The sequence below is a fragment of the Tachyglossus aculeatus genome, chromosome 2, assembly GCF_015852505.1.
Source record: "Tachyglossus aculeatus isolate mTacAcu1 chromosome 2, mTacAcu1.pri, whole genome shotgun sequence".
Taxonomy (NCBI): domain Eukaryota; kingdom Metazoa; phylum Chordata; class Mammalia; order Monotremata; family Tachyglossidae; genus Tachyglossus; species Tachyglossus aculeatus.
The window spans coordinates 46,877,954-46,903,117 of NC_052067.1; the positions used below are offsets into that span (position 1 = coordinate 46,877,954).

A 25,164-nucleotide genomic window follows, 5' to 3' on the forward strand; every position below is an offset into this window, starting at 1 on the left:
GATACATGTTAAACAGGTCCCCCACGGGGCTCACAGTCAAAGTAGGAAGGAGAACAGGTACTGAATCCCCATTCTGCAAATGTGGTAACTGAGGCACAGAGAACTGACTTGCCCAAGATCACACAGCAGATAAGAAGCAGTGCGGCCTAGTGGTTAGAGCATGGGCCCAGGAGTCAGAGGACATGAGTTCTGACCCGGACTCTGCCACTTGTCTGTTGTATGGCCTTGAGCAAGTCACTTCACTTCTCTGTGCCTCCGTTACCTTATCTGTAAAATGGAGATTAAAACTAGGAGCTCCACGTGGGACAACCTGATTACTTTGTATCTGCCCCAGTGCTTAGAACAATGCTTGGCACATAGTAAGTGTTTAACAAATGCCATCATTATTATTATTATTACAGTGCTGGGCACATAGTAAATGCTTAACAAATACCACAAAAAAAACCAGGGACTATTTCCCACCTGCTTTTCTTGTATCTATCAATGCTTAGAGCCTGGCAGACAAATACCATTTTTTTAAAAAAAATGCCCTATTTGCTGTCAATCAGTATACTCTACACAATCTTGAGCAGGGAGGTGAAGCAACGTCATAAAAAAGAGCTACAATAGGGATTAAATCCTACTCCCTCCTACTTAGACTGTACGCCCTATGTGGGACAGTGACTGTGCTCAACCTGATAAACTTGTATCTACCCCAGAGCTTAGATAAGTGCTCAATACAGAGTAAATGCTTAATAAATACAATAATGATGATAATATTTCAAGTGCTTAATACAATGCTCTGAACATGTAAGGCTCAATAGATAAGATCGATTGATTCTTCTGGGAGAAAAGCAATCAATTCTGTCTCAGACACCTCAGTACAGTAGATAGAGCAAGGGCCTGGGAGTCAGAAGGACCTGGGTTTTAATCCCGGCTCCGCCACTTGTCTGCTGACTGACCTAGGACAAGTCACTTCACTTCTCTATACTTCAGTTACATCATCTGTAAAACGGGGATTAAGAATGTGAGCCCCATGTGGGACAGGAGCTGTGTCCAAACTTGTAGCTAACCTAGCACTTGAATGCCTGGCACATAGTAAGTGATTAACAAATATCACTTAAAAAATAAAAAGAAAAGAGGGTGAATCTGGGTGATGGGGAGGGGAAGGGTATTGGCCTCGGAATTTTGCCCATATTAAACAGAAAATGTTACGTAAAAATCAAGTAAGTGCTGGCTAAGACCAGTGATGTATTAAGGTTGTTTCTTTCCCTTTTTTTTTTTGGCACAACAAAGGTGTGCAGCCACCAGACTACCTAGTGTTTACAAACCTTCTAACCTACCTGATTAGGAAGCAGCAAACCTTCTAACCTACCTGATTAAGAAACAGCCCTCACACAACATCTGGGTAGATATTTATCTTGTTAAATTAAACATGCACCTGGCCCCTTAATTATCAGCTATAATTGACAACTTCATCATCTCAGAGCACTTTCCTCCCTGTGCCACGGTGGTGGAAGTAATTAGGTAATAATTAATGACTCTTAAAGTGCATTCTTTCCTGAGACTTTGCTTTTCCCTCCAACTCTATTTTTGGAATGAATTCTGGGTTTACCATGGCCAGGGGGCATGTGGGTAACCATGAATGGAAATGGATCTTCAAGGCAGGCATCTGTCCCGGGATTACCTCCGATTGAGAGGCAACATAGCCTGAGATTCAGAAGGACCTGGGTTCTAATCCTGTCTCCTCCACTTATCTGCTTTATAGTAATGTCTGTCTCCCCCTCTGGACTGCAAACTCATTGTGAGCTGGGAATGTGTCTGTTTATTGTTGTATTGTACTCTCCCAAACGCTTGGTACAGGGTTCTGCTTAGTAAGCGCTCAGTAAATATGATTGAATGAATGAATGAGTGAATGTCACTTCACTTTATCTGTGCCTCACTCATCCTATCTGTAAAATGGGGATGAAGACTGTGAGTCCCATGTCAGACACTTTGTCCAACCTGATTATCTGGTATCTACCCCAGTATTACTGCAGTACTTGGCACATAGTAAGCACTTAATGAATACCAGTAGTGTTATTGTTATTACTATTATCGGAAATAATTAGGTCAATAATAATTATCGTTAATAGTAAGCACTTAACAAATACCCTTATTGCTATTATTATTATTGATAAAAACAAGGTCAGTAATAATCATTAATAATAATAAGATAACAATAATCACTTAACAAATACCAGTATTGCAGTTATTATTATTATTGATAATAATAAGGTTACAAAGCCAGTTAGGAAGTAGAGTGTGAGCCCCTTTCTGATCAGGTTTCCCGCTGCCTTGTTCTGAGCTGTAATGAGGAATTCATTCATTCAATCATATTTATTGAGCGCTTGCCATGTGCAGACACTGTACTAAGCACTTGGGAGAGTGCAATAGAACAATAAACAGACCCATTTCCTTCCCACAACGAGCTTACAGTCTAGAGGGGGAGCTAGACATTACTCTTTTCCCTGGACTGTGAAGGACAGGGCATACCAGGCCACCTGAAGCCAGTGGTGGGAGAGCTGGTTATGATCCTCCTTCTGGTTAGCCTCAACCATTCAAACAGGGGCATCAACCTCCAGAATGGGCAGACAAGCTTTCACCATCAGACACAAACAGCATGAGAAGCAGCATGGCCTAGTGGCAAGAACACAGGCCTGGGCATCAGAAGACCTGGGTGGGAAGCAGCGTGGCTTAGTGGATAGAACACCCTGGGATTCTAATTCTAGAGGTCATGGGCACTAATCCCGGCTCCACTACTTGTCTGCTGTGTGACTTGGACCAGTTGCTTTGCTTCTCTGGGCCTCAGTTACCTCATCTGTAAAACAGGAATTGAGACGTGAGACAGGGATTGTGTCCAACATAATTTGCTTATATCCACCCCAGAACTTAGTACAGTGCCTGGCACACAATAAGTGCTTAACAAATACCACAATTATTATTAATCCTGGCTCCACTACTCGTTTGCTAGGTGACCTTGGGCAAGTCACTCAACTTCTCTGGGCCTCAGTTCCCTCATCTGTAAAAATAAGGATTAAAATAGTGTGCCCCATGAGGGACAGAGACTGTGTCCAACCTGATTAGCTTGAATCTACCCCAGTGCTTAATACAGTGCCTGACACATAATAAATTCTTGAGAAGCAATGTACTTAGTGGAAAGAGCACAGGCTTCAGAGTCAGAGGTCATGAGTCCTAATCCTGAGTCTGCCACTTGTCAGCTATGTGACTTTGGGCAAGTCACTTAACTTCCTTGTGCCTCAGTTACCTCATCTTACCCTCCTCTAGAACTCTGGAAAGTTGCAGTCCACTAGTACTTCACCATGTCTTTCCCCAATACCCTCTGCTATGGCTGTGGTGGCTGGGACCGTTATTGGTCAGTTAATTGAATTTACTGAGTGCTTATGGTGTGCAGAGAACTGTACTAAGGACTTGGGAGAGGATAATACAACAATAAACTGGCGCACTGTAGGGCCCTTAGCTGCAAGGAGCACTCTCCCCCTCCCCATCCCCCCTGCCCTACATCCTCCCACTCCCCACAGCACCTGTATATATGTTTGTACAGATTTATTACGGTTTTTATTGTACTTGTACATATTTACTATTCTGTTTTATTTTGTTAATATGTTTTGTTTTGTTGTCTGTCTCCCCCTTCTAGACTGTGAGCCCGCTGTTGGGTAAGGTCCGTCTCTATATGTTGCCAACTTGTACTTCCCAAGCGCTTAGTACAGTGCTCTGCACACAGTAAACACTTAATAAATACGACTGAATGAATGAATGAATGAATAAAATAGGGATTAAGTTCGTGAGCCCCGCGAAGGACAACCTGATAACCCTGTATCTCCCCCAGTGCTTAGAACAGTGCTTGGCACATAGTAAGCACTTAACAAGTACCATTATTATTATTACCATTATTATTAATAAATACCACAGGGAAAAAATAAAACCAAGGAGGCAGAAGACCCAGCCTCTCAACCCTAACAGTTTAGCTCCCTCAATACTCCCTCTGTGTGCCCCAAAAGGGTCATGGAACAGTGCCCAAACCCACCAGAGGAGGAGGTGAAATTGGAGAATCAAGGAGAATAACGAGCCCCATTTAGAGGCCTGGGACTTAGGTGAAATGTCCCCATGTGTTTAGCAATCATTGTGGAATTTCTTAGACACTGTCCCTGTCACCCAAGGGGCTCACATCAAAGGCAGAAGGAGAATGGGCATTGAATCCCCATTTTACAGGGGAGGAAACTGAGTCACAGAAAAGGTTAGTGACCTCCTCAAATCCAGTAATTACTTTTCCCACCTTCAAAGCCTTATTAAAGGCACATCTCCTCCAGGAACCCTTCCCTGACTAAGCCCCCCTTTCCTCTTCTTCCACTCTCTTCTGGGTCACGCTGACTTGCTTCCTATGTTCTTTCCCCCTCCCAGTCCCACAGCACTTGTGTACAGATCTGCCATTTATTTATTTATATTAATGTCTGTCTCCCCTCCCTGTAGACTGTAAAATCATTGTTGGCAAGGAATGGGTCTGTTTATTGCTGTTCCGTACTCTCCCAAACACTTAATATAGTGCTCCTCACACAATAAGCACTGACTAAATATGATTGAATGAATGAATGAACATGTGGCAAAGTTGGGATGCCTGGTCCTGCTCTCTTTCCATCAGGTATTTGTAGTAATAATTAGCAGTAAGAGAAGTGGGAGGAGGAGGACAAAGGAAGCAGAAAACTGAATCAAGGACGCTATTGTATCCCTTGGGAGGCTTAAAGACAGAAAGGGCTTTGACATATCATTTAAGATTCAAACCAGCCTGAGGGTAATAATGATAATAATAATAATAATAATAATAATGGTATTTGTTATGCGCTTGCTAAGTGCCAAGCATTGTTCTAAGTGCTGGGGTAGATACAAGATAATCAGGTTGTCCCACGTGGGGCTCACAGTCTTAATCCCCATTTTACAGATGAGGTAACTGAGGCACAGAGAAGTTAGGTGATTTGCCCAAAGTCACACAACTGATAAGTGGCAGAACCAGGATTAGAACCCACAACCTCTGACTCCCAAGCCCAGGCTGTTTCCACTAAGCCATGATGCTTCTCTAACCAACCGCTTCTAGTGTCCAATCTTCCTATTCAGCTGGAAACCCTGGACTGCTTTCAGATGCTGCCTTTGACTTCCAACAGCCTAGCAGTACCATTTATCGAGTGCTCACTCTGTACGGTACACTGTACTAGGCATTTCTTCAGTGCACTGTGCACAGCAAGCGCTTCACAAATACCATAATTTTTATTCCAGTAGTTCCACCACCCAGCTCCACACCATACTAAACATCGAGTAGCAGCTGAGGACACGCTGAGACACACTGAGCAGCTGAAACACGCTGAGAAGCAGGGTGGCTCAATGGAAAGAGAACGGGCTTTGGAGTCAGAGGTCACAGGTTCAAATCTTGACTCTGCCAATTGTCAGCTGTGTGACTTTGGGCACGTCATTTAACTTCTCTGTGCCTCAGTTACCTCATCTGTAAAATGGGGATTAAGACTAAGTCCCTCCATGGGACAACCTGATCATTTTGTAACCTCCCCAGCGCTTAGAACAGTGCTTTGCACATAATAAGTGCTTAATAAATGCCATTATTATTATTATTGAGTGGCAAGATGACATCAAAGACAATGAGGTTCCGGAGATGGGTAAGATGACTAGGATCTAAGAAATGCTTCTCATACCGTATGTGTCCTGGATGAGATGTGAGGAGAATGGAAAGAGTGATAGATAATGATTTCCCCACTCTGTTGCATATTTTGTTTCAGGCAGGGAACTTGTCTCCCAACTCTGTTATATTCTACTCTCCCAAGCACTTAGTGCAGCGCTTGGCACACAGTCAGTGCTCAATAAATACCATTGATTGATTGATGCTGAGACAGTTAGCCATGTTGACAGTTTTTTTCTTTGGTTTCATCTTGGGAAATCCAGCGGGCTTTTTAATTAAAGAAGACTAAGAAACTATATTAAGTTCTATTAATGCAACTGAAATCACAGCACAGCTGAAGGTAAGTGTTCCTTCCAGATACCAGGACATTTCAGGATGTTCAGGACAATCAATCCATGTTTCCTCACTCCTCAAGAACTTCCCATGGTTGCCCAACTAGCTCTGCATCAAAGAGAAACTCCTTGCCATCAGCTTTAAAACAATCATCTCACCTCCACCTACCTCACCTTGCAGATTTCCTATTACACTCCAGCCCTCACACTTCGTTTCTCTAATGCTACCCTACTCACTGTACCTTGATCTCATCTCTCTCATCACCGACCTCTCGCCTATGTCCTGCTTTTGGCCTGGAATGTCCTCCCTCTTCATATCTGAAAAAGAGTACTCTCCCCACCTTCAAAGCTTTATTAAAATCACATCTCTTCCAAGAGGCCTTCCCCAACTGAGCCCTCATTTCCTTTTCTCCCATTCCCTTCTGCGTCACCCTTGCACTTTGATTTGAACCCTTAGTTCACCCCTCCCTCAACCCCACAGCACTTCTGTACTTACCTGTAATTTAATGATTTACATTAATGTCTGTCTCCCCCTCTAGATTGTAAGCTCATTGTGGGGAGGTAATGTATCTACCAACTGTGATTGACGGTCTTACAGCCAGTGGTCAGGAGTTTTAGCCAGTGGTCAGGAGTTTTAGCTTTCATAATAATAATAATAATAATAATAATGGTACTCGTTAAGCGCTTACTATGTGCCAAGTGCTGGGATAACTATAAGTTAATCAGGATGGACACAGTCCATGTCCCACGTGGGGCTCCCACTCTTAATCCCCATTTTTCAGATAAGGTAACTGAGGCTCAGAGAACAACAACAACAACAATGACAGTATTTGTTAAGCACTTACTATGTGTCAAGCCCTGTTATAAGCACTGGGTAGATACAAGGTTACAAGATTGTCCCACGTGGAGCTCACAGTCTTAATCCCCATTTTAGAGATGAGGTAACAGATTCAGAGAAGTGAAGTGACTTGCCCAAGGCAACACAGCAAACATGTGGTGGAGTCAGTATTAGAACCCAGGTCCTACTGACTCCCAGGCCTGTGCTTTATCAACTAAGCCATGCTGCTTCCCATCAGACAAGTGATGGAGCTGGGATCAGTTCTTCTGATTCCCAGGCCTGGGCTCTTTCCACTAGGCCACATTGCTTTGGTTTCTTGCCTGCTGTGTAACCTTGGGCAAATCACTTAAGTTCTCCATGCCTCAGTTCCCTCACCTGTACAGTGGAGTTTTAGTACCCATTCTCCCTCACACTTAGACCGTGAGCCTGATGTGGGACACGGGCTGCATCCAACCTGACACCTTCTATCTACCCCAGCACTTACTACAGTCCTTGGGACATAGTAAATGTGTAACAAATACCACAGTTATCATTATTATTCCAGACTCCAGAGCAGGGCCCTGAGGGAAAGCTGTTTTTTTCTGTTTTGCTGTTTTTTAATAGTATTTGTTAAGCACTTACAATGTGCCAGGCCCGATAGCATCGGGGTAAATACAGGGTTGTCAGGTTGGACCCGGTCCCTGTCCCACTTGGGTTTCAGTCTTAATCCCCATTTTGCAGATGAGGTAACTGAAACACAGAGAAGGGAAGCGAATTGGCCAAGGTCAGACACGATAGCAGACAAGTGACAGAGCCGGGAATAGAGCCCAGGTCCTTCTGACTCCCAGGCCCATGCTCTGTCTGATAGGCCAAGATATAATCTGCCTGCTGGATTTCTGGGTCCCCCAGGGCATAGCAGGCCTCCACAGCACCTGACCCAGCCTGGGTGAAGTCCCAGTTTCTCAACTGGGGAGGGGGATGCTGGCTGCTAGCCCGCTGAACACAAGCCAACTGAATAGAGGAGCCTGAAGGCTGAATTCACTCTGATCCACCAGAAATCACATCCAACACAACAGGCTTTGGATATCCGGCCTGCCTTGATCCCTCACAGAGGGAAGGACAGGATATTGGCTTTGAGGAGGAGGAGGAAGAGGAGGTGGGCAAAGAAGAAGAAAAGGAGAAGGAGGAAGAGGTGGAAGAGGAGGAGGAGGAAGTGAAGGAGAAAGATGAGGAGGTGAAGGAGGAGAAAGAGGAGGTGGAGGAGGAAGAAGAGGAGGTGGAGGAGGAGAAAGAGGAGGAGGTAAGAGAGGAGAAGGAGAAACTGCTCAATAAATACCATCAGTTGACTGATTGATTGCCTAGAACATTCAGAAAGCTATCGATACATACTGCAGCTACTTGTTTTTATTAATGAATTCTAATGTCTATTCGTTGTTTATTGGATGATACTCTTATGGCTCAATAAGTCTGTCCTCTCCCACTTAAACGGTGATGAGAAACAGCATGGTCTGGTGGAAACAGTTTGGGCCTGGGAGTCAGAGGACCTGGGCTCTATTCACAGCTCTCCTGCTTCTCTGCCATGTGACCTTGGCAAATTTCTTAACTTCTCTGAGCCTCAGTTCCTTCATCTGTAAAATGAGAATTAAGATAGTGGGCCCTACGTGGAACAGAGACTATTCCAAACTGATTATCTTGTATCTACTCAAGCACTTAGAACAGTGCCCCACACATTATGTTGCCAACTTGTACTTCCCAAGCGCTTAGTACAGTGCTCTGCACACAGTAAGCGCTCAATAAATACGATTGATGATTGTACCTCAACTATTATTATTATTATTGTATCTACCCCAGTGCTTGGAGTGCCTAGCACATAGTAAGCATTTTATAAATACCCAAAAAAGCCAACCTTACAGCATATGAACTGTCAGAATTGATTTCCATGTAATTATCCCAGCTCTTAGTATACTGTACAGCATAATGTAAGCACTTTGTGAATATTTGCATTAATAATAATGACAATAACAACAGTGATGCATTCAGAGAAGAGGAGAAATATTTCTCAAGGCAAAGGAGATAAAAACAGGCAGAGGAATTGTCTACAGCCATTTTTTAATTCCAAACAGATCTTTGTAAACCTGACATTTCCAAGACAGTGCGAGTGAATCAAAAAACAGGTAGCCACAGAGATTCCCAACAGTGGCAGAGTAGGAGGGGATTCCTACACCACAGAAGTTCCTGAAGGAAATTGACACACTTATTGTACTTGAGCCACGCTAGTGAAGAGAAAAACCGAGTGGGTGCCCCTGTTACACAATACAAATCATGCCTTAAAGCATCTACAGTCGTTGCACCAGTTAAACCACATACATTTTGGTTTCCTTAAACCATAAGCAAAGTCAGAGTTCTAGCGCCCCGTGCCATATATATTTAGCTGGAAAAGTTGTGCAAGATTCCCCAAAATGTGCTGAGACACAGAAAACATTCAAGAGAGGCTAGTAGGGCTCCAGCATTCTTTGGGCATTGGACATTCAATAAGGACAGCTTCTTGCTTCTCCCTTAAGCTTTGAATCCTTTGCTTCAGAACTCATTCTTTCCAGAGCCACATACTGAGTTTAAAAAAGGCAAATAACCCTTTACACATGGACACTCTACAGGATGAATCCTAGCCACTTCTAATACCAGCTGGGGACAGAAATGTAACATGCCTGATGCTTCTAGAAAGAATTTGCCCCCCACTAAACTTGGGGGTCTCCCATGGCTTCTACCACTGCACTGCGTACACACACACACACACACACACACACACACACTCTCTCTTTCCTTCCATTATCCCAATCCTACACAGGGCCCAGGTAGACAAATATAGTTAAGACCCCAGGCCTTTCAGGTGACATAGTCCCTTCTTTTCCTTAGAGAAGAACAGACCCTGCTCATCTCTGCCCTTCCCGGAAATTTGAGAAGCAAGAGCTCCACGTGTCCAAAGCTTTCTAGAACTCCATGACCCCATGATGGGGCGAATGCAGTTTCCTGCATAACTCCCTTTGTAAAGCTATCAAGGCATGTGGCCTGGATAAAATCAGACCAAACAGCTGGCCTCATCCCTGTTGATCCATAAGTTCTTAGGAACTTAAGGGGCTTTCACTGAGGTGGCCTGAAGTCTCTGGAAATCTTAGAGAATCACCCTAATCAAAAGGCATTGTGATTTCTCATTTAGAGTGGGGTCTGGTCTCTCTACACAGTTCCATTTATTCAGCTTCCTGCAGGATATACAAACAAAACAGCTGACATTTCCTTTAGCCAAAAATACTGCAACTTTCAGTACACTCCGAAGCAGCCCTTTGCAGGGGACCTCATTCCTCAGGTGGCCAGTGCTGGGAGATCTTCAGGAAACACCAGGGATGGGGAAATCCTATGATCCATCCCACTGGGGTTGGCTGAACTCCCATGGCAACTGCAGATTGGGAATTCCGACTGCAAGTGTCTCTATCGGTGCACAAACGGGCCACAGATCTGGTGAAATGGTCTGCTCCTAGTTGTTGTAATAATTCAATAATGAGCACTGCATTAAGCGTGAGCTCATGATTCTCTTTGGCCTTTTCTCTTTCCTCTGAATAACCAAGAGTCTCAGAACCCAGTTGCTGTCAGAATCCAAAATAGTGCAAAGACCATTTACCCATTGGCCTCATGCTCTTTTAGGAAGAAATGGCTGGGGGGGTCAGGCTACAGCTTGGAGGAGTGGGTTCTTTTACCATCGCCTCTGGTTTTGTCTTTTGACCTAGTGGGCCAATTTCCCACCAGTTTGGCTAATAATAAAAGGATTTTCAATCGCTGACTGAATTACTGTAGGTGAGTCCAGTTCACTCCCGGCTGTTTCTGGTTACTTCTCCTAAGGTTTGCACAACAGGAAAGAGGAATAAGCAAGCTCTCCATTATCAAGGTGAAGTTCCTCATAATGACAAAGAGGTGCCAGGAGTCCCTCATTCCAGAAAACAGGTTGCCACGTGGTGGATTTGGGATGTTGTGCTCTTTTGAAACAGCAGCCCTGGGAACAAGAAATGCTGCTCAGAATCCTCTCCATTGCCTATAGAGCGTGTGTCTTCCCTTCAGTGTTCAAAGATCATTCAGTAGCACTGTTTCTGATTCTTTTGCAGCTCCTTCTGGCTCCAACTGCCTTCTTTCCGCTTGTGGAAGGGTGTATATTGGAGTGGGATCCTTTTGGAAGCAGCAGGAAGGGTTGGAGTGTAGAACTGGATGGTGGCTACCATCTAATATTCCTTTCAATCATCGACCCTGGAGGTCAAAGACCCAACCACTGACTCTGCCACCCAGCTCTGCCACAACTCCAAACCACCCGCAGGAACCTGAATTTTATTGCAAAAGAAGAATCACAGGGCAGACAAAATGGCCCAATTTTGAAAGCAATCATTCGTTGCCCCTAACCGAGATCTCAACAATGAGGTCCTTCTAGACTGTAAGCTCGTTGTGGGCAGGGAATGTATCGGCTCATTTTGTTGTATTGTGCTCTTCCAAGTGCTTAGTTCAGTGCTCTGCACACAGTAAGCACTCAATAAATACGATTGAATGAATGGAGCGATCTCTGTCCTCGACCCAGGCTAATACTGCCACATTCGTGAAACGGAGTGGTTCTCCCGTTTCAGGGGGTTTCAATCTGAGGACTTGGCTGGGTTGTGTGGAGGTCAGGGCTCTGTAAGGATGAGCAGCTCAAATCTGGTTAGAGGATTTCATGCTGGGGTCGGTTTAAACGTGAATGTCCAAGCCTCGCTCCACACATAGTTTCATTTGACGCTGGCTGATGAAGAGATGTGGTCCTGCTGGGTAAGACATTCTGCAGTGTAGAGAGCACCTTCATTTGGAGAAGGAGATTAGGAGCAGTACCCTGCTTCCTTAGCACATGGCTCAGAAACGATCTCAGCCGTAACCCGCCTTCTTTCTCTCGGGTCAGACATAGAGCTGCCATGCCCAGTGGATTTCACCTTGTGAGGTTTCTTCAGCTCCTTTCATCTGAGGCTATTCGATGCTACAGTTCAAAAGTACAATAGGTTTATTTATATATATATTTATATATATGTATTTATATACACACACACGCACGCACATACACAGGTGTATTTCCAAGGTTTTAGCTGCATATCAGTGCTTGAGTGAACTATAGAGCTATTTAATTGAAATGATAAAACTTCGCTACAAATATAAAGACATGATCATTATAAAAGGAGGATGTTTATAAAAATACTTTTAGGAAAGACTTTACCCCTGAGGGTCCCACCACGTAAATTGGATTCATAAATATTGCTCAACACGGCATCCGGGTTACCCAAGATCAGAGTTCACCATGTAGGGGAGGTCTGCTCACGGCTTTGGGGCTGCCTCGGGCCTCTCTCCCTCTCGTGGTCGGATTGGGGGTCGGGCAGGGTGGGTGGGAAGGAGAAGGCTTCAGTGGGTCTCCGAAAAATCTGGAGAAGATTTTTTTTTTCTTCCACATATGGAAGATACAAGGAGCGGGACCACAGGCAAGTTAGGGCAGGAGGCTCCAAGTCCAGGGGCTGGTGTTGTCACTGATTTTTTTGGATCCAGTCCCAGTCATCTTCATTTTCCTTCCGGTTCTTCTCGGCCTCGATGATCTCTTTGTACCTCCGGCGAAAGAAGCCCATCTAGGATAAGCAGAGGGAGGGGAGGATGCAGTTAGCTGAGTTGGGAAACCAGAGCCCTGGGTAGTAACAATAATAATAATAATAATAATGACTATAATAATTGTGGTATTTGTTAAGCACTTACTATGTGCCAGGCACTGTACTCAGCACTGGGGTCGATCCAAGCAAATCGGGTAGGACATAGTCCCTGTCCCATGCAGGGCTCATAGTCTCAATCCTCATTTTACAGATGAGGTAACTGAGGCCCAGAGAAGTGAAGTGACTTGCCTAAGATCACACAACAGACAAGTGGTGGAGCCAGGATTACAACCCATGACCTCTGACTTCCAGGCCCATGCTCTATCCACTCTGTCATGCTGGTGGAGGTGCTTGAGGAAAATAATGATATTAATGTCCACGATGGCATTTGTTAAGCGCTTGCTATGTGCCAGACACTGTACTAAGCTCTGGGGTAGACACAAGCTAATCAGGTTGGACAAAGTCCTTGTCCCACTTGGGGCTCTACACTTCAAGTAGGAGAGAACTTGAGAAGCAGCAGGGCCTAGTGGACAGAGCACGGGCCTGGGAGACAGTGGGTCGTGGGTTCTAATCCCACTCTGCCACTTTTCTATTGCATGACCTCGGGCAAGTCACCTCACTTCTCTGCGCCTCAGTCACCTCATCTGTAAAATAGATTCAAGACTGAGCCCAGTGTGGACTGTGTCTAACCTGATTTACTTGTATGCACCCCAGTGGTAAGTACAGTGCCTGGCACCTAGTAAGGAGCTAAATGCCACAATCATTACTATTAGTAGTAGTAGCATTACTGGCATTATTAAAGAACATACCTGTTGAATGGGAGAACGGGTTTCTGGATGGGTCTTTACTGATCTAGAAGTGATAGACATACAGTCTGCTCTCTATGTCAGGTGGTGAATATATTATGTAGTTTGTACTCTGTAGCGGTTTCTTGGTGGAAATCCACCAAACCTAGAGTCAGTCGCTGTTTCTGGCCCCCTGCCCTGACTTTGGAGCCATTGCGTTCCCCTTCCGGGAAGGGACTCAATGGCTGAAGCCAAGGTGGAGGGAGGCAGGATGCTTAAAATGAAAATTCTTTACACAAAAACATTCCAGGCAGGGTTAGTTCTTGTCCTGGGCCTGACCAGCTTGAAACACAGAACATCTCTCATAAATCTGGATAAATGATACCCATAGTTACAGGTCTAATAGAGCTATATGAGGTATATGTTAAGTGCTTATGTACCAAGCAGACTGAAAGCCCACTGTGGGCAGGGATTGTGTCTATTGTTGTATTGTACTTTCCAAGTGCTTAGTACAGTGATATGTGCACAGTAAGCGCTCAATAACTATGTTTGAATGAATTAATGAATACTCGGCACTGGGGTGGATACAAGATCATTAAGTCCCACATGGGGTTCACAGTCTAACTAGAAAGGAGAAGAGGGATTGAATCTTCTTTTAACAGAAGAAGGAATTGAAGCACAGAGAAGTAATGTGACTTGGAAAAGGCCCCATGTGGACAAGTGGCAGAGCTGGAATTAGAACTCAGGCCCTCTGACTCCAGGCCCATGTTCTTTCCACTAGGCTATGCTGCTCCTAACACTTAGTACAGTCCTCTGCATGTTGTAAACATTCAATAACTACCAAAATTCCATATCCTCTGTCACCCCACCATTTACTCTATTACCTTACGATTTCCCAGAGTCAAACACCATAACCCAGTTCATTCCCAGTTCATTCCCAATCGCCCATCCTGGGGAAACAGCGTGGACTAGTGGAAAGAGTATGGCCTGGGAGTCAGAGAACTTCGCTTCTAATCCTGGCTCTGCCAATTGCTTGCTGTGTGACCTTGGGCAAGTCTCTTCACTTCTCAAGGCCTGTTATCCTCAACTGCAAAATGGGGATTCAATACTCGTTTCCCCCTTCTACTTAGACTGTGAGCCCCATGTGGGACAGAGACTAAGCAGCATGGCTCAGTGGAAAGAGCCCAGGCTTTGGATTCAGAGGTCATGGGTTCAAATCCTGGCTCCACCAATTGTCAGCTGTGTGACGTTGGGCAAGTCACTTAACTTCTCTGTGCCTCAGTTACCTCATCCGTAAAATGGGGATTAAGACTGTGAGCCACACGCGGGACAACCTGATCACTTCGTAACCTCCCCAGCGCTTAGCACAGTGCTTTGCACATAGTAAGCGCTTAATAAATGCCATTATTATTATTATTATTATGTCCAACCTGTCCCGCATGGACAGGCTAAAAATAAAAATAAAAATGAAATACAACAAAAGCTGAGGACAAAGCAGTTGGACGGACAAATTATGTGAAGGCTTAGGCTATGTTTTGTCTTCCTTTACCCTCGAATGCATCCAAACAGTAGCTCAAAGGGCATATAACTGCTGGAAGCCTAACTGAGACACAATCTGCGTCCGCATATCCCTCCATCACTCCCCCAGAACATTTCCAAACATTTATGAGGGAGTCTTCTGGCTTTATTTAAGGAATAAAATAGTAAACCCAGCCAACATCTCCAAGCCCTTGTTGGAATCAATAAAAGAATCCACTGTGCAGCCAGTCTGCCAACACACGCTGACCACAACCAAAAGGCATGGCTCTTAATCCCTGGATTTGCCAGATCAATTCCTCAGGGAAAAGGGATTACCTTTTGGTTCAAGCCATTACACAGAGCTTGGTAGAGAGCAGAGAGAAGTGTGTAGATGGGGAGGAAAGAGGGAAAGTTATGACCCTCTTTCTTTCAAATCCAGATTGGGGAGAGAAACGGGTGGACACGGGTGGTCCACTCAGCTGAGGGCTTTTGAGCCTCGGGGGCTCTGTGTACCTGAAGCATGGCTATTCCCAGTCTACCAGGTGCATCTTTATCAGAGGCCTGAAACTCAGGCCTCTGTCTCACAGGGGGGACAATTCGATTAGAGAAGCAGCGGGGCTTAGTGGCTTGTGGATAGAGCTGGGAGTCAGAAGGACCTGAGTTCTAATCTCGACTCTGCCACATGTCTGCTGTGTGACCTTGGGCAAGTCTCTTAACGTCTCTGGGCCTCAGTTACCTCATCTGTAAAGTGGGAATTAAGACTGTGAGCCCCATGTGAGACCGGGACTGTGCCCAACCTGCTTAACTTGTACCTTCCCCAGTGCTTAGAACAGTGCTTGGAAATAATAAGTGCTTAACAAGTACAATAATTATCACTATTATTCTCCTGTCCTCCAATGCCTCTCTGGTAGGGTGTGACCTGAAGAGTGTTGTTAAATGTGGCTCTTGCATATCAACACACCCACATATCTTTCTGCACCCTGCACACACTGACGAGATCATAAAGATTACCATCTCAGTGGGACAAGCCAAAGAAGGAAGCATAAATATTCTGATGTCAACAAATGGTTCCTTGCAACTTGTACTTCCCAAGTGCTTAGTACAGTGCTCTGCACACAGTAAGGACTCAATAAATACAATTGATTGATTGACTGATTGATTGATTACGAGCCCGTTCCAGTCCTCTTCCAATTTATGGGCAACAAAGGGGAATCAGCCTCTACAGGACTGAGGTTGAGGATGATCTGAAAAGCTCTGACAATAACCTTTCCACTCCAGAACAGCTGGGAGCTGGTATGAGACAGAAAAATGTAATGAGTCAGGAAAACAAGGAGAGTTCCAATAAAGCGCAGTGTTGCGTTCTACTGGCAGACACTTTGCAATTCAATACTATGGTTTTTTTAAAAACTCTAGTCAAATTGTGAATCCCAGTTCTGAAAATGACAGCAAGACAGGGCTGCAGAGAGGCAGACAGCACACCTAATTCTTGGCTATTAAGATTCCTAGAGGGCAGCGCTCAAGCCCAAACTCACTCTTAACGTTGAGAAGCAGTGTGGAAGAGTGGAGAGAACAAAAGCCTGGGAGTCAGAGAAACTGGGTTCTAATTCTGCCTCTCCCACTTGCCTGCCATATGATCTTGGACAACTTCTCTGGGACTCAAGCCCGGGCCTGGGAGTTAGAAGGATGTGGGTTCTAATTCTAGCTCCACTACTTGTCTGCTGTGTGACCTTGGGCAAATCACTTAATTTCTCTGTGCCTCATTATGCTCATCTGTAAAATGGGGATTAAGATGGAGAGCCCCATGTGGGACAGGGAGTGTGTCCAACCTGACTAGCTTGTATCTACCCCAGTGCATAGTACAATGCCTGGCACATAGAAAGAGCTTAACAAATACCACAACTATTATTATTCTTATTATTATTATCTCTAAAATGGGGATTTTAAACCCGTTCTCCCTCTTTGAATATGAGCTCCATGTGGGACTCAGGTGGATGAAGGGCTGAGGTGGATGAAAGCAAATAGGGTTGGATACAGTCCCTGTCCCAAGTGGGGCTCACAATCTTAATCCCCATTTAACAGATGAGGTCACTGAGGCCTAGAGAAGTGAAGTGACATGCCCAAGGTCACACAGCAGACACGTGGCAGAGCTGGGATGAGAAGCCCGATCCTTCTGACCCTCGGGCCCATGCTCTGTCTACTACTCCATGCTGCTTCTAACTATAACCATTCATAACAGCATAATGCACACGGTTTGGATAGAGCCTGCTGTGGATGCATCTACTTGATTCCCACTCACATCTTGAATTCCACGGGGACTCCCCAGCTCAGTTCAGTTTCTGACATCTTAAAATGGTGTTGGAAATCCAGGAAAAGGGGAAAATGGACTCAGTCTGTGGAGAACACAGGCTGAGTTTTTATCTGGTTTGAGATCGGCCCTCTGCCACCTTGCGCCATGCTATCTCACCTTGCTACTCTCCTTCTTCAACCCAGCCCACACACTTTGCTCCTGCAATGCCAACCTACTCACTGTACCTCAATCTCATCTGTCTTGCTGCCGACCTCTTGCCCACGTCCTGCCTCTGGCCTGGAATGCCCTCCCTCTTCATTTCTGACAGACAATTACTCTCCCCACCTTCAAAATCTTATTGAAGGCACATCTCCCCTAAGAGGCCTTTCCTTAAGAAGCCTTCATTTCCTTTCCTTCTACTCCCTAATGCATCACCCTGATTTGTTCCCTTTATTCACCACTCCCCAACGCCCACCCCCAGCCCCACAGCATGTATGTACATAGCTGCAATTTATTTATACTAATGTCTGTCTCCCCCTCTAGAATGTAAACTCACTGTGGGCATGGAGTGTGTCTGTCATATTGTTATATTGTACTCTCCCAAGTGCTTAGTACAGTGCTCTGTGCACAATAAGCAGTCAATAAATACAATTGATTAATTGATTGATTGACTGGGCCAAAGACAACATAGGAGAAAGAGGCAGGAAAATAAGGAGACCACCTGAGGTTCTGGATGGTAGGAATCCAACTAATGGCAGACATGGCTGTCTCTTTTCAGTGTAAAGTGGTACCAAATCAATCAATGAATCAATGGTATTTATTAAGCATTTACTGTGTGTAGAGCACTGTACTAAGCACTTGGGAGAGTACAGTATAAAGGGGTTGGTAGATTTGTCCCCTTCCCACAAGGATCTTACGACTCTAGAGGGGGAGACAGACATTGATACAAATAAATGAGGGTGGGTTGAATAAAGGTACAGATCCAAGTGTAAGGGGGATGCAGAAGGGAGAGGTAGTAGGGGAAATGAAGGTTTAGCTGGGGAAGACCTCTTGAAGGAGATGGGATTTTAATAAGGCTTAGAACTCTATAAATTGGGCCCTATACTCAGCATAGGGCTCTTTAATCATCCCTGAAGCGGGGACTGTTACTCTAAGGAAGTTCATCTTTAATTGTTAAGGTAACTGATGGGTTTCTTCTTTCTGGTTCAGTTTATGGTTCAGTGGGGTGTTTATTGTAAAAATGGGAGGACGAAGAATATAAGATATTTCAACTACACACTACTATTTTCAACTACTAAAAATGTTATTTTTAAAGAAAATATGAAAAGTCTGAAGCCTGAAGAATGTAATCCACCAGTTTCCACTGACTCAAAGACTTATTCAGCGTGGTTTTCACCTATCACCGTGTTTCCCGGAAACTCAGGGACAGTTTTCTCCTCCAGTTGATTCATTCATTCAATCGTATTTATTGAGTGTTTGCCGTGTGCAGAGCACTGTACTAAGCGCTTGGGAAGTACAAGTCGGCAACAGATAGAGACGGTCCCTACCCAACAACAGGCTCACAGTCTAGAAGGGGGAGACAGATAACAGAACAAAACATGTAGACAGTTGACAATTTGTTTTGGGCAGGTTAAAAGGAACCTTTCTGAGGTTCTGGTTCTTTCAGAAGTGATCTGGGCCAAAGGACCTCTGAGTCTAACAGTAAATTAAAGGCAGATGGCAAATCTAAATTATGCTGACAGAGTAGAGACTGTAAACTCCCTCTAGACTCTAAGTGCCCTGAGGGCAGGAAACATGTCTACAACATGGAGAAGCAGCATGGCCTAATGGAAAGAGAATGGGACTGGGAGCCAGAGGACCAGGCTCTAATCCTGGCTCCGCCACTTGTCTGCTGCATGACTTTGGGTAAGTCACTGCACTTCTCTGGGCCTCAATTCCCTCATCTGTAAAATGGGGATTAAGACTGTGAGCCCCATGTGGAACATAGACTGTGTCCAAACTGAGTACCATGTACCTACCCAGCATTTAGTACAGTGCCTGGCACATAGTAACTGCTTAAAACGTACCATTTTAAAAAAATCAACTCTGTTTAACGTACTCTCTCAAGCACTGAGTACAGTGCTCCGTACACTGTCAGTGCTCAATAAATACAACTGTTTGATGTCTCACTGTTGTAGTTCTGCCAGTGGTGTTATGCATCTCCTGTCTCTAAAATCCCACCCCCTCAAATTGGCCTTACCCAACTCACTTCCAACACCCAAGCATGAATGTACTTATTTAGATTTCTTAGTAGTTGTGTATATACATGTACATTCATTAATTGGTAGCATCTACTGTGTGCACAGCACAGTACTGTACTAGAGGCTTCAGAGAGGACAACGGAATGAGTAATCATGATCCCTGCCCTTGAGGAGCTTACAATACAGAAGGAGACAGTCACTAAAGTATATTGCATATCAGTCAGGGGAAGCAGCGTGGCTTAGTGGAAATAACATGAGCTTGTAAATCAGAGGACATATGTTGTAATTCTGGTTCTGCCATTTGTCTGCAGCGTGACCTTGGGCAAGCCACGTAACTGCTCTGTGCCTCAGTTCCCTCATCTGTAAAATGGGGATTAAGACTGTGAGCCCCACACAGGAAAACCTGATTACCTTGTATCTACCCCAGTGATTAGAAGAGTGCTTGGCACAAAGTAAGCACTTCACAAATACCATAATTATTATTACTTATTATCAATCAACTGATAGTACATATCGAGCACTTACAATGGGCACTGTACTAATCACTTGACCTGTAGGATGAAATAGTACAATATAAAAGTATACTAGTGCTACAAGGAGAAATGAATACCTACGTGCCTAGCAGGTGTGAAAGTGTAAAATAGGAATTAACAGGATTTAGAGTAGGGTGGTTAGAAATGAATAGGGGAAGCCTTCCCTGAGGAGATATGGTTTATGAAGGGCTCTGGAGACAGGGAGAACTGTGGTCTGTCATAGATGAAGAGGGAAGAGGTTCCAGGAGAGTGTGAGGGGGTGAGCAAGAGGTGAATCCTAGGAGAGATGAGAACAAGGCATAGTGAGCAAGTTTAACTGAAGAGGAACGAAGAGTGTAAACTGAGGTGCAGTGGGAGAAAAGAGTACACAAACAGGAGGAAGAAGGCCTTAAAAACCAGTTGTCAGGGGTTTCTGCTCAATGCAGAGAGGAATCGATAAGTATTGGAGGCTTTTCAGGAGTGGACAGAGTGTGGAGAGTGAGGTACAGACCGGAGAAGGGCAAGACCGGAAACAGGGAGATCAATGGGGAGGCGGTAGCCAAACTGATCTATGACATGGGGCCTGGGACCAGGGTGATGGCCATTTTGGGTAGAAAAGAAGGAAGGGGTTTGCAAATGTTGTGGAGGATGAATAAAAAGGATGTGCAACAGTTTACATCAGGAGGTTGAAGGAGAGGCACTGTGCCTAGTGGGCATCAGAAGGACCTGGGTTCTAATCCCAGCTCTGTCACTCGGCCACCGTTTGACTTGGGGTCAGTCACTTAACTTCTTTGTGCCTCAATTACCTCTTCTGTAAAATGGGGATTAAGACTGTGAGCTCCACATGGAACACGGACTGTGTCCAACCTGATTATCTTGCATCTAACTCCAGATCTTAGAACATAATAAGTGCTTAACAAACACCATAAAAAGGAAGACGTCAAACACAGTGCCACCATCATGGCAGAGATGGGGAGGAAAGTGGTGTTGTCAACTGTGAAGGGAAAGGTGATGGAGGAGAGGATTTAGGTAGGAAAATGAGGTGTTCAGTTTTGGAGAGGCAGGATAAAGAAGACAAGTGTTTTTATTTTTTAATAGTACTTGTTAAACATTTATTATGTGCTAGGCACTGAAATAAGCACTGGGGTAGATATAGGATAATCAGGTTGGACCCAATCCCTGTCCCACATAAGGCTCGCAGTCTTAATTCCAATTTTACAGATGAAGTATTTGAGGCAGAGAGAAGTTAAGTGACTTGCCTCAGGTCACGCGGCAGTCAAATGGCAGAGCCAGGATTAGAAGCCATGTCCTCTGACTCCCAGGCCTGTGCTCTCTCCACTAGGCCACGCTTCTCCTCTGAGGAATCTCGGCTGAACATGGAAGTTGGAGGCGAGGAAGTGGAGGGGAAATTGAAGAGCATTCTGAAATTAAGGCACAAAAATGAGGCGAACTAACACCACACCGGAAAAGCAAATTTCTCCTCCTAGATCTCATGGCTTGGCATGTATTTTGGCCCACTGAACAAAGGAGAGTTCTAGCCTGAGGCCCAAAACGAGAGAGAGTCCCCCCTCAAAAGGGACAACCAGTGTTTTCCCGAAGTCCCTGTGACTTAGGAGAAATGGAGAGTGATTTCAGCGGCTATGAGATACTTTCTAAAGTCTCATATTATTCTTCCTGCACAACAGGTCTGTGGAATTGGCCATGAAGGGGCATGAAGATCCCAGCTTTTCCAAACTCAGTCATGTGCACGTTACAGAGAGGGTGGAGGGGAGGATAGGGTGAAGGGGAGGCCTTCATTTGATTTTTCCACTGAAAGTGCTTCAGATTTCAAAGTTTTCCTCCTTGGAGCTGGGCCAGCTCCTGTAATCCCCACACATGAAGTTTAAATTATGGCTCCCTGTGTCTGGAAACATCTTGGGCTTCTGACAAGTTTATGAGGATCTGGTTCGGGGGGTTGGGAACCGTGCCTGATTGGCTCATGGCTCCTGCCCTAGTGAGCGGGTAGGTGGGCACCCCATGGCTATGGAGTCAGGCAGTCAGCTAATCATATTTATTGATCGCTTACTGTGTGCAGAGTAATAATAATTATGGTATTAGTTAAGCACTTACTAGGTGCCAGGCACTGTACTAAGCACTAGGGTGGATACAAGCAAATTGTACTGGACACAGTCCCTGTCTCATGTGGGGTTCACATTCTCAATCCTCATTTACAGATGAGGAAACTGAGGCCCAGAGAAGTGAAATGATTTGCCCAGGGGCACACAGCAGACAAGTGGCGGGGCTGGGATTAGAACCCGTGACCTTCTGACTTCCAGGCCTGTGCTCTATCCACTAGCCCAGGCTGCTTCTGTACTAAGCATGTGGGAGAGTGCGATATAACAGTATAACAGACACATTCCCTGCCCACAAAGATCTTAGTCTAGAGGGGGAGACAGACATTAATATAGATAAATAAAATTATAGAAAAATGTAGAACGTTTCACAGATTTGCAGTGGACAGCTCTATGGACTTGGTTTCCAGCATGCTCATGCCCAGAAGCCCAGAGGAGAAAAAGCACAGGGCTGGAAGTCCAGGAACCTGGGTTCAAATCCAGCCTTCGCCACTTGCCTGTTGTGTGACTTTGGACATGTTGGTTTTGTTTGTTTGTTTTAATGGTATTCATTAAGCACTCACTATATGCTAGGCACTGTACTAAGCCCTGGGGAAGATACAAGCTAGTCAGGTTGGACACAGCCCCTGTCCCACACGGGGTTCACAGTATTAATACCCATTTTACAGGTGAGGGAACTGAGGCACAGAGAAGTTAAGTGATGGCCCAAGGTCACACACTGATAAGTGATGAAGCCAGGATAAAAACCCAGATCCTTACAACTCCCAGGCCCATGGTCTAGCCACTAGGCCATCCTGCTTCACTGTGCTCTAGTTTCCTCATCTGAAAAACAACACTTTTGTATGAATCTGCAATTTATCTATTAATAGACTGTTCGCTCCTTGTGGGCAGGGAACATGTCTACCAACTCTGTTCTTTTGTACTGTTCCAAGCACTTAGTAATAATAACAATAATAATGATGGTATCTGTTAAGCGCTTATTATATGCCAAGCACTGTTCTAAGTGCTGGGGTAGATACAAGGTAATCAGGTTGTCCCACGTGAGGCTAACAGTCTTAATCCCCATTTTACAGATGAGGTAACTGAGGCACAGAGAAGTGAAGTGGCTTGCCCAAAGTCACATAGCTGACAAGTCGTGGATGAGAACCCATGATCTTTGACTCTCAAGCCTGTGCTCTTTCCACTAATACACGCTGCTTCCTAACAGATACTGCTTCCTGCGTACAGTGCTCTGTACGCAGTAAGGGCTCAATTAATACGACTGAGAGATTGAGAATGGGTATTCAATGTCTTTTCTCCTTCCAGCTCACACCATGGGCCCCGCTGAGAAAGGGTCTGGGCCCAAACTGATTATCTATCTATCTATCTATCTATCTATCTATCTATCTAGATGAAAACCAGGGGGCTGGTCTGTTTGGAGGAGTGGTCTGTCATGCTCGACCTTGGCATGGCTCCACTTGTGAATCCTGCTGACTGCCAATCAATCAGCTGATCAATCAATGGTATTTACTGAGCACTTCCTGAGTGCAGAGAACTGTACTGGGTGCTTGAGGGGTACAATACAATAGAGCTGGTAGACAAGATTAGCAGCACTCCTGCGGTTATCAAAGTCATTCTTTATCTGCTGTTTCTCCAGTGGTCTGCATCTTGTGATTTGACTCTCCATAGGCTAAACTGGAGAAATACAATCTCTGAGAGGAGATTTTTGAGACAGATAATTTTTCATCACTTCTTCTCCCTCATAATAATGATAATAATTACTTATTTTAAGCATTTACTATGAATCCCACTCCCACTCCCACTCCCCCAGACTCACCGGAAAAGGAGGAGGTGTCGGTTTCCTTCTCGCCCCCCAATGTCGCTTTCGCACTATCCCTCCTCCCCCTTCCCTTTCCTTCCCTTCCTTTGAAGCCCACATTATTCGCCTCTACCACCCCCTCCAGATTCTTGTAGCCGTCATCTACCGCCCTCCGGGCCCCACTTCCAACTTCTTTAACGACTTTGACCCCTTCCTCACCTTCCTTCTCTCCTTCTCCATGCCCACTCTGATCCTCGGAGACTTCAATATCCACATGGATATCCCTAACGACTCCTCTGCCGCCCGCCTTCTATCTCTCCTTGACGCTGCCAACCTCTTCCTCCACCCCACCTCACCCACTCACCAACTTGGTCATACCCTCGACCTCATCATCTCCTACCGCTGCACTGTGTCCACCCTCACCAACTCTGTGATCCCTCTCTCTGATCATAATCTTCTCACCTGCCTCCTCACTCACACTCCTTTCCCCTGTAAATCCGTATTACTCCCTCACAGAGATCTCCGCTCTCTGGACCCCACCCATCTTTCGGAGCTCCTCACACCCCACCTCGCCGCCCTCTCCTCTCTACCCAGTCTTGATGATCAGATTACTGCTCTCAACTCTACCCTTTCTACTCAGCTAGACTCGCTCGCTCCCCTTTCCCTTCGCCGCTCTCGCACCACTAACCCACAGCCCTGGATCACTGCCACTGTCCGCCTCCTTCGCTCTTATGCTCGAGCTGCTGAACGCTGCTGGCGAAAGTCTAAACACCATGCCAACCTCGTTCACTTCAAGTTTATCCTTTCCTGCCTTAACTCAGCCCTCTCTTCTGCCAGACAAAACTATTTCTCCTCCCTTATTGACACCCATGCCCATCACCCCCGCCAGCTCTTCCGTACATTCAACTCCCTTCTCAGGCCCCCGGTTCCTCCCCCTCCTCCTTCCCTCACCCCCAACGATCTGGCCTCCTACTTCATTAACAAAATTAAATCCATCAGGTCCGACCTCCCCAAAGTCTCTTCCCCCCTTTCTCCAACCCCCCGGCTCTCAACACTCTCTGCTACTCTCCCATCCTTCCCAGCGGTATCCTCAGAGGAACTCTCCTCCCTCCTCTCAAGTGCTACTCCGGCCACCTGTGCTTCTGACCCCATTCCCTCTCATCTTATGAAATCTCTCGCTCCATCCCTTCTCCCCTCCTTAACTTCCATCTTCAACCGCTCACTCTCCACTGGTTCCTTCCCCTCTGCCTTCAAACATGCCCATGTCTCTCCCATCCTAAAAAAACCCTCTCTTGACCCCACCTCACCTTCTAGTTATTGTCCCATATCCCTCCTACCATTCCTTTCCAAACTCC

General features: G+C 45.4%; 1 protein-coding gene across 1 annotated transcript in view; it reads right to left on the reverse strand.

Annotated features, from left to right (window-relative positions):
* Window positions 1–11,998: 11,998 nt before the first annotated feature.
* Window positions 11,999–25,164, reverse strand: part of ITGA9 (integrin subunit alpha 9) — a 285,545-nt gene continuing 272,379 nt past the window's right edge. Inside the window, exon 28 of the mRNA XM_038761964.1 lies at window positions 11,999–12,540. Coding sequence (XP_038617892.1) covers window positions 12,442–12,540 — 99 coding nt within the window. The 3' untranslated portion in view covers window positions 11,999–12,441. The remainder of the gene's footprint in view (window positions 12,541–25,164) is intronic.